Below are 14423 nucleotides of genomic sequence, written 5' to 3'. Positions count from 1 at the left end.
GCATTAATAAATCAAGGGAAGCAATGAACATGCCCTGGCTTTGTCTGCTAAAACCAAAGTTGTGATGGCTCATGGATATGCACGTACCCGATCAAGAGCTGCTTTCTCCAGCGCATTTCTGGCCACAGCTAATTTTTGTTCCAGATCAGTAAGCTGTTGGGCCTGCAAAATGAAAGAAAGGCTAGTACTTACAGTAAATTCTATAATTTCTCCTTCACTTTGAGCATCTGTCATTCACTGCCATAAAATTTTAAAGAATTACCTTTGAAAATTCATTTGGCTAAGTTGAGAAAATGATGTATTCTACATGAATATCTACTAAATAGGAAGTTTTACCTCAAGTCTCTGAAGATAACTTGTGATATAAATCCAACAGTATATTTTTAGTTGCTGTGAACTGAATTATGTCCCCCTAAAATTTATATGTTGAAGGTCTGACTCTTGGTCATGTGATTGTATTAGGAGACAGTGCCTCTAGGGAGGTAATTAAGACTAAATGAGGTAAAAAAAAAAAGGGGGGGGGGGCTAATCCTATAGGGCTGGTGCCCTTATAAGGAGTGGAAGGGACACCAGAGGTATTTCTCTCTCTCCATGCTGATTCAGAACAAAGGCCCTATAGCAGTGATGGCGAACCTTTTGAGCTCGGCGTGTCAGCATTTTGAAAAACCCTAACTTAACTCTGGTGCCGTGTCACATATGGAAATTTTTTGATATTTGCAACCATAGTAAAACAAAGACTTATATTTTTGATATTTATTTTATATGTTTAAATTCCATTTAACAAAGAAAAATCAACCTAAAAAATGAGTTTGAGTGTCACCTCTGACACGGGTGTGATAGGTTCGCCATCACTGCCCTATAGGATACAGAGAGAAGGCACCTGCCACAAGTTAGGAAGAACTCTCAGAAAAAACTGAATCTGCCAGCACTTTGATCTCAGACACCTAGCCCCCAGAACTGAGAAAATACAATTCTGTTGTGTAAGCCACCCATTCTATAGTATTCTGTTATGGCAGCCTGAGAAGACTAATACAATAGTATTAACTCTTTTTAAATATATTTTATTGATTTTTTACAGAGAGGAAGGGAGAGGGATAGAGAGCTAGAAACATCGATGAGAGAGAAACATCGATCAGCTGCCTCCTGCACACTTCCCACTGGAGATGTGCCCACAACCAAGGTACATGCCCTTGCCCAGAATCGAACCTGGGGCTTTTCAGTCCACAGACGACACTCTATCCACTAAGCCAAACCAATTAGGGCAGTATTCATTCTTTTTATTATTGACTTTTAGTCCAATACACTTCTCTATCCCACATTATCTCTGTACCTTTTCAAATCCATAAAGGTCCTATTGAAAGAAAAAAGCAATAGCCTCAGACTTAGAAGATGTGTTTTAAAATCCTGCCTCTACCAATTTCTAGCTATACAGAGTGGGGCAAAAGCAGGTTTATAGTAGTTTGTATGGAAGTTAATACAATAATAACTCCTATATAATAAAGAGCTAATATGCTAATTAGACTGGATGGCAGAATCAACTTCTGGACCGACCTTCCGAAACCACCTTTCAGAATGACTAGTGGGCGAGGCCACGGGGCTGTGAGACAGCCAGGGCCGGGAGGGCTGAGCCCCTTGCATGAATTTATTTTATGCATCTAGCTTCTAGTAAATAATAATAATACAAAAATAAATGCTGTGTTTCACATACTCACAACTGTAAACCTATTTTTGCCCACCCTGTATACTATAATCTTATGTTGACAAAAAGATGCTCAGCAGGCTCACAGAGGACCTGCTGAAGAGCCTGCCTCCCCTCATGGTTGAGAACCTCTCTATACCACTAGACTTTGCCTCTTACATTTAGCCAATGCAAAGAATCCAAAGTGGAAAGGAATGAAGGATATTTCTGATGCTCTTGTGAGGCAAGGGGATTGAGTTTGCTGGGGAGAAGTCAGCAGCAGGAGGCTGTTCAGTTACCTTTCTTCAGCTACCAGTTCATCACAACACTGGGTGCTATAATGCCCTGGGCTTATAGCAAGGCTGTAGCCAGTTATCAAAGTGCTCATTTGTCTGTTGCTCATCTCTCCTCGCCCTCACAGTCTGGGAAGCAGAACCCTGAGGTTCTGTCCTTGATTAAAGTTTTCTGCCCTATGGTGACCACCTGGGAGGAAGGAGATGGTGAGGATACTTTCTTGCTTGTAAAAACCCTATATCCATATTTTGTATCTGTGTTTACTTTTTGTTTCCTAAGTTTGTTTCCTGTGTTATTCTCCATACTTTACTCTTGTAGGGAATAATTTTCTGGTCGACACTTGTTGTCCTTAAACAGCTACTTGATGCATGCACATAAAATACATCACATGTGCCCTTATAAATGCATACACTAATGCTTAAAAATTAACCCATTCTGAATTTTCAAGAGAGAAAGAGAGGAGAGGGAGAGAACACTTCCAACAGGAGGGCACCTACAAGTGGGTGATCCCCACAAGCTCTGAGCCGTGTGCTCTAAACCCCACTCATACCCCCCTTAGGATCATGGGCCTCAGTCTCAGATTCTCAGATCCTCATCCCCAGGCTCAGACCATTCTGCCCACCCTGAGTCACTGCTGCCTCCAGCCCCTCGACATCCTCAACAATCAAACATAGGACTCACATTGTGACAGTCTGTGGCAGCAGCAGCAGGGCCTAAGCCACCTTCTGTCCATGGGCCTGAGCCCCAAATAAGGAAGGAGATGAATGGCCCTTATGTCTCTCTCCAGCTCCCTGGCTTAGGACAGGAGGTAGGGACAGTTGAGAGGGGTAGTGGGTGGGCTTCAGTAGAGCAGTGGTTGTGAGCAAGTTCCTCTTAGACCTCAGGGGAAGGGGTGAGCACATCTACACCAGCCTCAGTACCACTTGCCATTCCTGGGCAACAGCTGCCAGGAAATTTCATGCAGTTCAGAGGGTGTCTGCATAGGTACAAGCCCTCCTGGCCCAGTCCTTCTCCATCCTTGTGTGGGTTTCAGCCCAAATCCTATCACCTAGATTAGGGGAGTCCTACTAAAGAATGACTTCTGGATATACAGTAATATAGTAACCAGTGAACTTGTATCAGGACAGATAGAATGAATTCCAATGGAAACAATAAATGTGCATTTGAAAGCTATATTACCATCAGTTCCCCAGATTTCAAGTATTTACCTGTTAAGGGCAGCTGACAAAAACACTCGGTTTAATTATGTTGGCTGAAACTCATAGCACAGGCAGAGCCACGCCATGGCGGTGGACCTAATCAAGAGATTGGGATGCCACTCAGTTTGACCTTCCTGCCCAGTGTTAAGGGGGTGGATCTCATGATGTCGCCAGGAGCTCAAGGCCCACCCAGATGTGATGTAACTTCCTGTTATTAGAGTATAAATAAATCTGCTTGCGGTGCTGACACTTTCTGCATCTATCTCTCCATCAGAGGGCAGACGCCACACCCAGGCTCAGCTTTCACTCTATTTCTGTCTCAGTCTTGTGTTTTTTCATTTTTCCTTAAAACTCGTTGCATTCTAATCAAGATTCATCAACCCCTGCGCTCTCTCTCTCTGCGCTGGTCACAGGAAGAGAAAACACACAACCCTCCCATATTTACCAATTCTAATTATTTATTGAATGCAGTAAAATATAGCCAAGAGATCTTAGGAGACAGAATTGTTAAAAAAAAAAAGAAAGAAAAACAATGACAGGTGTTGCATATTTTGACCCAAATCATTATATTGTGGTCCTAGTTTTCAAATAATTAGCTACTGGGTTAATCCATGTGCAATAGTTACAAAATTATATACAACAAGAACAGTTCTATGGTTATTAAACCATCAGAAGACCTGTGAAAGACAGGGTACTTTACCAGAGTGAATTTTATTTAAAGTTTATCTGTTTTTTTTTCAATTTAACTCCTGTGAAGTAAAGGATTGGGTTACTTTAGAGCTTATCATGTTTCTAGAGTAGCTTTCATTCACATTCAATCATTGAATATATACTCAGTGATTAATTTTTCTGAAACTAGGTAATATCATATGTATAATAGGTTGACAATATACAATGAATAGAAATCGTGTAAAGTGAAAATCACAATAGGAGATTGTAACTGATAATCTAAAGGTATGTCTAAGCTAGAAGAGAGAACCAGAAAGTGGCTTGTCAGTGTGGACTGAGAGTCACAGTGTCTTGTAGTTAAAGTAACACCAAAAAATAAATTTAATTTTCATAGATGTACATTTTATCATCTGTGCTCTATCACATGTTTAGAAGCTAGAGTTCATATCATAATTCTTTATTTACTTTTTGGGGGAAAATATGGAGCTACAAAACTTCAAGGTTTCATAGCCCACAAAACACTGGGGCCTGGATTAGATCACCATTCAGTCTGGAGCTGTTTCTGGCTGTTTTTCTCAAGAATCCACCTTAAATTGAGCTAGACTACAAAGGATGACATCAGTGCTGTATTTAATGCAAAAACTGTCTTTTTTATATTTTTTAATTTATTTGTTTTTTATTAATTGTTACGCAAGGATATTTTTCTCATTGATTTTTAGAGAGAGTGGAAGGGAAGGGCCAAGACGGAGAGAAACATGGATGTGAGAGAGACACATCAATTGCTTGCCTCCGACACGCTCCCTGATTGGCACCGGGATCAAGTCTGCAACTAAGGTATGTGCCCTTGACCAGAATTGAACCCATGACCTTTCAATCCATTAGCCAACACTCTACTGAGCAAAACTGGCTGGAGCTCTTTTTAAAAAAATTTATTTTAAGAAACATGAATGTATATTCATGAAACAAATAGACAGGACCTAATGCTATGCAGTTAAATTTTATCTGAATTTCAATGAGTCATTCTACAAAACTGGCTAAATTTACAAGGTTCTAATTCATCATTCATCATTGGCTTGTGAGTCAATATTTCTGAAAATATATTGACGCAATTTATTTTAATTCTTCCCTATTCCCTCCTTCTAAGTAATAATATGTGACTATCCTTTTAATTTTTCTGGCGAATTTTCCTAAGGTTTATAGAATATGAAAGTATCTATTCCTTACCTCTGCTAAAAAGGATTTGACACAATTTTAACACTAAATGTATTAAAATCATTAACATAAATAAAACAAATGGGGTCTTTGGAAAACACATGTCTTGTGAATAGCATGTGAAGGAGATGAGGGGCAGTGAGAGCAGACGGAGGTCATACAGTTTTATCATTTGTCTCGGCTGAGCTGAACATTTGTCCCAAGACTTGTGGCAGCCAGGTACAAAAAGAAATGTTGTTGGCTCCCACATTCTCATTGTCAAAGACAGTAAACATACCAGAGACACAGATGGTGCAGGGTTGCTGAAAGCAAAGGTTCTAATAAAAAATTATAACAAATATTTTATAATTCAACTAGAGGCCCAATGCACAGAATTTGTGTAAGGGGCTCGGCCCTCACTGCCTTGGCTTTGTCCGGAAGGATGTCCAGAAGGTTGTTTGGCTGTCCAGGCTAATTAGCATATTACATTTTTATTATTATAGATTCATAAAACCATTTTTAGGAGCCAAGAGAATATAGTCCAAAATCATGGTTAATTTTAAACCAAGTAAAACACTTAAGATACACTATTGTGTGTTTGCACACAGGTATGTGTTTCTCTGCCAAGACACAGGAAGCAGTATGAGCAGGTCACAAGATTCACCTTCTTCCTTGGGCATGTATAATAATTATAATCTTTCTCACCTGCTCCTGAAGATTAATTGAATTACAAGTGAGGGATAAGCAACTTAGGCACCAAGATATAAGAGACTGGAATATTCTTTTGTCACCATTGAGTCTTAATAATTAGCCTTACTTTACACATTAAGAGTAAATGATATTTAAAAAATTAAACACCTCATTATATGGTGCTATATAGAGAAGATATAAGGGCCAGCATGGTCTATTGCAGGGGTCCTCAAACTTTTTAAACAGGGGGCCAGTTCACTGTCCCTCAGACCACTGGAGGGCCGGACTATAGTTTAAAAAAAAAAAACTATGAACAAATTCCTATGCACACTGCACATATCTTATTTTGAAGTAAAAAAACAAAACGGGAACAAATACAATATTTGTATTTGCATGTGGCCCGCGGGCCATAGTTCGAGGACCCCTGGTCTATTCCAATCTTACTAAAGTCTCAGCTATTTCATCTTCTGATAAAACTGGAAAAAGAAGCACCCCAGGTATCAGCATAACAATGTCTAGCCAGACTCTTTTCTGGCATGGCCATCTGCTTAGAAAGATTAGACTGGAAATTGTCCCACCTAAGGCCAGATTAGGAAAATATGTATACAGACTCTAAGTAGGAAATTCAGAAGAGAGCCTCCCTTCCAAGTCTTTTGGCCATTGCTGAGTTATAATAAACAATCTCAAAGCACTGTTGTGACTCATTTACTGGGGACAGGTCAGTAGATAACTACAAGTTGAGTCTGTAAGGGTCCTGGAAGTAACAACTGACATTGCAATTAGCTTTAGGTGGCATCAGCAAAACAAAGCCAGAAATTGTTAGAGTTTTTCTACCTTAGCCTTACTACTTTATAATTAACTAGAGGCCTGGTGGTCTGTGTGGCCTGCAGGGATCCAGCCAAAACCCACAGTCCAATACGGCCTGCAGCTGCTGCCTGAAGCTCCTACCTGCTGCTCCTGCTCATCCTGGCCCCACTCTACTGGCCCCACTGTGCCTGCTGCCATCGATCGATCGGGAGAGGCTCACGCTGCCACAGCAGCGCTTGCCAGCCATGAGCCCTGCGTCTGGCAGCCTCCCAAGAAGAGTGGCCTGCGGGATTGGGCTGAAACTGGCTCTCTGACATTCCCCAAGGGGTCCTGGATTGCGAAAGGGCACAGGACAGGCTAAGGAACCCCATTAATGCATGATCAGGCAGGGGATCGGGCCAGGGAGGGACCGTGAGAGGGCTCCAGAGCATGTCTGGCCCATCTCACTCAGTCACAATTGGCCAGATCCCAGCAGCAAGCTAACCTACCGTCAGAGTATCTGCCCCCTGGTGGTCAGTGCATGTCATAGCAACTGGTTGACCAGTTGACTCTCTGCCCACTGGTGGTCAGTGCAGGGCAGTCTTAGCATATCATTAGCATATTACGCTTTGATTGGTTATTCAATTGTTCTGCCATTCGGTCTATTTGCATATTATCCTTTTATTATATAGGATAATATGGTTATTACTCTATGTTTTGGAACAAATAAGAACATGCAGCTGTGTTCCAGCTGATAATGCAAAAATATAGATGGTGAGTGATGAGATGTTCCAGTAGAGTATGGGGAGAATACATTAGAAACTCTACATTTTAGTTTCACATTTCAACATTATAAATAGATAAGTAGGTGGCATTATAAAATATTTTGTATTCTTTATTCAAAAATAACCCATGGCTGTTCTAATGTGAAACCATATTAGAAATTATATTTACATATTTTCTAAAACTCATCATTGCTTTTCTTCCATTTTGTTTGATAATATACAGAGTATGGCAGTAAAATAATACTGTGATAATGATAGGAACAATATAAACTTGGGTATATATATATAACTGCATCAGTACCTAGTATTGTTTCCACCCCTTTAAAGTGAGGAAACTGAGACATAGATTTATTAAATATCTCACTCAAGGTGATGGCTGGGAAATAACAGACCCAAAATTCAAGTCTAGGCAGTTTAGATCCACAGCTGGTCCTCTGAACCACTAAAGATATAAATGTATATAATTAATCCTATATAATAAAGAGAGAATATGCTAATTGACCCTCATGCTGTCCCATACATGGTGGCGTACAGCCAATAAGGAAGGGATATGCTAATTGACTGCCCTGTCTTCAAAGATGGCGGCACCCACAAATAATAAGGAGAGAATATGCTAATTGACTGCCATGCTATCAATGATGGTGGCACCCACAGCCACAAGATAGTCAGCAGGGGAGGGCAGTTGGGGGTGACTGGGCCAGCAGGGGAGGGCAGTTGGGGATGATCGGGCTGGCAGGGGAACAGTTAGGCATCGATCAGGCTGGAAGGGGAGTGGTTAGGGGGTGATCAGGCTGGCAGGCAGAAGTGGTTAGGGGCAATCAGGCAGGCAGGCAGGCGAGTGATTGGGAGCTAGCAGTCCCGGATCATGAGAGGGATGTTCGTCTGCTGGTTTAGGCCCTGTGGATCGGGCCTAAACCGGCAGTTGGACATCCCCTGAGGAGTCCTAGATGGAGAGGGTGCAGGCTGGGTTGAGGGACACTCCCCCCCGACCCCCCAGTGCATGAATTTCATGCACCGGGCCTCTATTAATTAATAAATATCCATACATTGGATGACATGTTCAAAATTTATTGATGATTTATGATTTAAAATATTTGGAGACTAATTAGAAGATTGAAGTATTTTCTTTTGTAAGATTATTAAGGTAATGAGATAACAAATGCATGAAAGATATTCTCAAGTATTCAATAGGGTATACTTGGCAGTTGGTAAAGGATAATGATAGGATTAAATATTTTATGTAAATTCAATGCCTCCATTATTATACATGAAGAACATATGCCCTGCTCAGCAGCATTAACCTAGAAGCTTTGAATAAGACTCTAGAAATATAACACGGACCATCACACCACCACCATCATTTCTACAGTCCATTTTATCACAGAGGTAAGGAGGCAGAAAGTCAATAATTCCCACCTGCTTCTGCTAACTTTCATAAAAATATAAAATTGTAGCACCAAGATTATCTTTGGCCATCAGGTTTTTGAAGCAACACCTGCTCATTTCAATATCATTAACTTGGGAATTATACTGAGAGACTTGGAATTGAATGACTAATATATGTAGATGAACTAAATTTAGATATCAAATTACATAGGAATAGCTTAGCATAACATCTGATTGTAACTGCTATTAAAAGTAAATTTCAATATATCAAAGTTAGAAAGTTCAATGAGCCTTTTTTATTGGGAAATAAGAGTAGACGTATGTAATTTTCCTCAAATTTAAATTTTTATAACTATCATATTGCCATCACGTGCATTTGCATTTAGCACTTGTAGCCATTTAAGGAAAATATATTGCAGATAATTCCTTATGTGCTTGATATTGATTCCCTTTCTCCCCTCCAAAACACCTAGACTTTGGAAGAAACTGCCTCATACCCTTTCTCAGCCATGCATTTTAGGAGAGATCCCAGCAACCACGTCCAGAAACAGGGATGTAATTTTTTAAAACAATTACTCTATTATAATTCTCTAGTCATTGGGTTTAGACATCTAATTAACATCAAAATAGAAAACAAGGAAATATTTATTGGTAACTCCTGGAATCAAAGCTGTCTCTCTTCTTTATCTGAGTGAATAAAAATTATATTTTTTCATTCTCTTGGTAATATAATATGAGGATGTTTAAGTCTAAGCTCTAATAGGCATTATTTCTAAAATAAAAGAGAACAACATGAGTTTAAAACTGTCCTATAGAAGTAAAACAAGACATAGAAAATAGTAGCCTGGCTGGTGTGGCTTAGTGTTTGAGTATCAACCCCTGAACCAAGAGGTAATCAGTTTGATTCCTGGTCAGGGCACATGCCCGGGTTGCGGGCTCCATCCCCAGTAGAGGGCATGCAGGAGGTAACCAATCAATGATGTTTCTCTCTCATTGATGTTTCTATCTCTCTATCTCTCTCCCTTCCTCATTCTAAAAATCAATAAAAAATATTGAGAAAAAGAAAATAGCAAATAAATGTATAACAGAATCTGGTGACTTTGAAAATGTCTTGATTAAGTCATATCTGAAATCAAATGAACACTGTAATCTTAGTTACTATGAATACATAAATTCACTTTTTATTATCAAAATTTTTGTGAAGTGTTTATTTTTTTGTAATTTAAAAAGAAAAGATTCAATCGTCAATAATACTGTGACAGGTTTACAGGATGACAGATGTTTACTGGAGTCAGTGGCATGATCACATTGTGAGGTGCAGAACTGTCAAATCCCTGTGTTGTGCACCTGAAATTAATATAACCAATACAAGTTTGAATAACAACTATACTTACGTTTAAAATTTTTCTTAAATATTGTCTTTCAAATGAAACAATAAATAAATAAAAGATTCAAAACTTCTGCTTGTAGACATGACACAAGTAACTGATATTGGACAAGTCCTCCCCCCAATAAGCAACTCTGAGCTAATTATGCCAGGCTGTGAAATCTGAAGTATGGGAAACTCCCTTGGTGAGACCTGTGACTACATCTGCTTTCATCCAGAGAACGATTTCCTGACTGAGGTGCCAAGTGCTATGTTCCAAGCAGATCACTGTAGTTGCTCTTAGCTCTGGAAGCAGAGATGAGAATTTGGGTGGATTAAATGGCTGCAGTATGCAGAGCAAGGCAGCCTAGAAGAGTGAGGTGAGCAGGGTCAAGGCTTCCAAAAGTCAGTTTGGGGAAATGTTCTTGTAAGAATTGGGCTGCATATAAACAGGACAAGATATTACATAAGGCTAATCACAGAGCAACTGTTTTATGGCTCAGAGCAAAACAAAAACACTAGAGGTCGATCAATGTATAAAGCATGTTGGCATTCTACAGGCATCCATAAACCTTATTAACATCACAGGCATCTTTAGATTAATAGCCATGCACTAAAGGAGTAGCTGGCAAACTACAACCCAAAGGCCAAATCTGACAAACTACCTATTTTTTAAATAAAATGTTATGGAACACAGGTACCTTTAATGTATGCATGCATGTACACATGTATTTATGTATTATCTAGTTATTTTTGTGCAAACATGCTGGATTTGAGTAGAATCCATAGAAACCATATAATCTGCAAAGACTAAAATATTTACTATGTGATCATTTACAAGCATAAAGTCTCTTGAAGCTTTCCTTAAGAAAGTCTAAATCAAAACCTAGGCACACTTTCAGAAGAGACATGAGATATTTTAATCCAAGTGCATTACATAATGTCTCATTGGGCTTCCATATGGTTCATGGAATGAGGCACGTGTCTGGATGCTTCTGAGTCTTCAACTGTACCAGTTCATTCTGCCTCGAATCATGAAAAATTTCCTGCTACCCTATGCCTCTGGTCCATTCCTACACACTTTTAGATTCCAGTTGAAATGCTAATCCTCATAGAGATTCATTTCTGAACTGCAAATAGAATTCCAGCCTTCTTGCTAAATTATCTTGTGAAATACTTAATTTTTTCTTTCTATTACTCCAGTTGTGATATTTAAAACAGAAAGTAATCGCTATGTTATGGACATGAACCAATGAAATCTGTCTGTGGCCTGAAAGTTGGAGCAGGGTCCTGGGAGTTCCCTGCTCCACAAGGGTCAGGCGGTCAAGTGGTCCCTAAGCAGCAGCATGTGGCAGCTCCCGGGAAGGTTTGTCGCACTCTCAAAAGTTCATCCGGGAAAGAGCCATGAGCCCACATCCCTTTGGACAGTTTATTATGCACACGGAGGCATAAGGAAGATCAGCCTGATGTTGGCAGTCCATATCTCTGCTATCACTAGATGAAATCAAACCAGGGATGACATAAGACAGGTAATACCAGATGGGATGTCTCTCTGCCATTGTGAATCCAACTCTAACTGGAGCAAAAATGGTTTTATAGCCTACTAGCAGCCCGATGCATGAAATTTGTGCAAGGGCCTTGGCCCCGGCCCCAGCCCGCTGCTGCCACAGCCAGGGCCTCTGCTGTGGCCCCCACCCGCTGTGGCTTTGTCCTGAAGGATGTCTGGTCTAATTAGGATATTACGCTTTTATTATTATAGATAGCTGTACCCAAAGGAGGGGAAAGGGGTAAAACGGAAAGTGCCATGCCTCTCTGGAATTAGGAAGGCAGATAGGAAACTATTTCATGGAGCCTCCTGTGAGATAGGGAGATAGAATGGACTAGAACAACAGCTTCTAACAAGACCACCTACTCATCTATGTTCCATGGGGAATAACGGGGAATTCTACCAAGACTTGAGTTTAACCACAGGTTAGCCTTACCTTTGTGACCTATGTGGAGATGTGCAAGGTTGTCAGGGTGTTATGGCAGAGCCATTGTGCTATGACAGAATGTTCACCATTTATTAATGAATGGCAGCTAAGTAACAGGGAGAGATAAGGAGTTACAGGAAAAGGGCCAAGATGAAGGAAATGGTTACTTGCCAGTTAATATAGAAGTGCTTTAATATTTGAACAATTTGCATGTCTGTATTAATGCATATGGTTAAATTCAATACCCGCTGATTACAATTGTGATCTATCCATTTATCTATTTGATTCTTAATGTCTCACAGACAATAGGCTCACTTGCAGTCTGATTGCTTCCATTTTGCTAACCATTGAATAGATAATTGTTAGAATAGTGCCAGGTACCTAGCGGATGAATAATAAAAACTGACTGAATAAAGGAGGACATTTGATGCTGATGCTACACAGTGTATACTAACAGGTTTCCTTTCTCCAGAGCACTTAGTTGTTTTTTCCTCACTTGTGTCTGAAGAGCACTGTTTACAAGAACTCTCTACCTAGTTGAAATTTGAGGATTTTGAGTCCTCATTTTAACAGTCCAAAGAATGCTCCTCTAGGAGCCCTTCCAGTCTGTCATGTAAATCTCTTTCCTGGCAGTTAATTGACATGACAGGCAGTGGCTGCACTTCCATCTAGCAGGAATGAGAATTGATGGTTTATTAACATTACTGACAAGAGTGCTGAGGGATGGTGAATACAATGCAGCACAAAATTTTGTAGATGTCAGAATTAAGTCAGTGATAAATATTTTGAATAGGTACTTTTTTTTTTTTTTTTTTGCTATGTGAATCTGCTTCAATGTCATGATCCCATCTATTTGTGCAAATCTTCCTGCCATTTGAATGCTGGATGGAGCCACTTGTTTAATTTTGTGAGTGCCAAAGCACAGCAGCTGCTCTGGATGCTTTTACCGAACATCCTTTACAAACTTTTTATTCCATGAAGTGAATTTTGTTGAAAACAGCAGGTATGGAAACATTTACATACCACTTTGTCCAATTTCTGACTACTCCAAATGTGTATTTTTTCCATTAAACTCATTTTAATGCATTTTTGTAGAGATTTTTAATATATTTCTGTAGCCGATTTCCCAAGAGATTTATTTTGTTATTTTCACTTGAATTTAAAAGTGGAACCAAAAGACATAGAATTTGGCAATGACAGGGTAGGACAAACTCTAGGAAAAATTTGAAGTCATAGTAATGTGAGGTTCCCCCAGAGATGGGACAAAGAGCTTTGTAATCAATAAAAACCTAATAAAAACCCCAGACTCCTAGGTGCAGACAAACTTCTCTAGCAGAAAATATTTCATACATCTTGCCAGAACATGTTGGTAAAGAAATTAAGCATGTCTGTGTGGCTTTACTGAGCCTGGACTCCTGGAACCTAGAGTTCTGTATCCTCTGGACTTTGCTCCATGTCCTTTTCCCCTTTACTTGATTTTGCTTTGTATCTCTTTGCTGTAATAAAATCATAATCATGAATATGACTGAATGATGAGTCCCATGAATCTTCCTCAAAAATCATGCAATCCAGGGGTGGTCTTGGGGCCTCCTAGCCATACCTTCCAACTCATATTCCTTCTTCTAAATTGCGTTCCCCCAAAAAACAAAACATAGCTATGTGATTATGCCCTCTTTAAATATTTTGATTAAAACATTTCAGTACCATCCAATACCATAGGCCTAGAGTTCCAAACATTTTTTTTTCTATAAAGGGCCAGATAGTTTTGTGGGTCATCTGGTCTGAGTCACAACTGCTTAGCTCTGTCCCTGTAACACAAATGCAGGCATAGATGGTACATGCACAAATGAGAATGGCTGTATTCCAATACTGCGGTTTTGTTGGTCTTGCTTTTTTCTTCTTCTTTTTTTTTTTTTGAAACAAATAGACTTTCAAATGATTTTGACACATCCTAAAATATTCTTTAGATTAAAAAATAACAATAATTTAAAAATTCAAAATCCAGTTCTAGCCTGCATGTCATAAAAATACAAGTCAGATAACAGGTAGGACTTGGCTATTATTTGCTGACCACTCTTCTAGAATAACATCCAGAATCCTGAACATACCCTACTGGCCCTGCATTATCTGAGTATTATCTATCCTGCTAACTCCAGCTCTCCTTTTTGCTGGGTCTTCCAGCCACAGGAAGCACTCAGGTCCTGAATCTCTGTTCTCACTCTGCACTAGGTACTTGATGTGCATATCCCTCTGCTTTCAACTCTTCCCCCACTGAAGCTCTGCCTACATAGACAGCATTGCTCTTTTATTTCATCTCAGTTGTCCCTTCCTCATCACTTTTCTCATCACACCTCTAAGTATCTCATTGACATTACTAACTCTCTGAATATTATGTAGAGATTTATC

The 14423-nt window shown here is 39.6% G+C and overlaps 1 protein-coding gene across 3 annotated transcripts in view; it reads right to left on the bottom strand.

The window, feature by feature from the left end:
• LUZP2 (leucine zipper protein 2) overlaps positions 1-14423 on the bottom strand; it is a 314709-nt gene that overhangs the window by 30176 nt on the left and 270110 nt on the right. For all 3 annotated transcript variants that reach the window (XM_059709157.1, XM_059709156.1, XM_059709158.1), the window contains exon 8: positions 88-162. In XM_059709157.1, the coding sequence (XP_059565140.1) occupies positions 88-162 (75 nt within the window). The remainder of the gene's footprint in view (positions 1-87; positions 163-14423) is intronic.

The sequence above is a fragment of the Myotis daubentonii genome, chromosome 9, assembly GCF_963259705.1.
Source record: "Myotis daubentonii chromosome 9, mMyoDau2.1, whole genome shotgun sequence".
NCBI classification, from domain to species: Eukaryota; Metazoa; Chordata; class Mammalia; order Chiroptera; family Vespertilionidae; genus Myotis; species Myotis daubentonii.
This window is presented reverse-complemented; position numbering and strand designations above follow the sequence as displayed.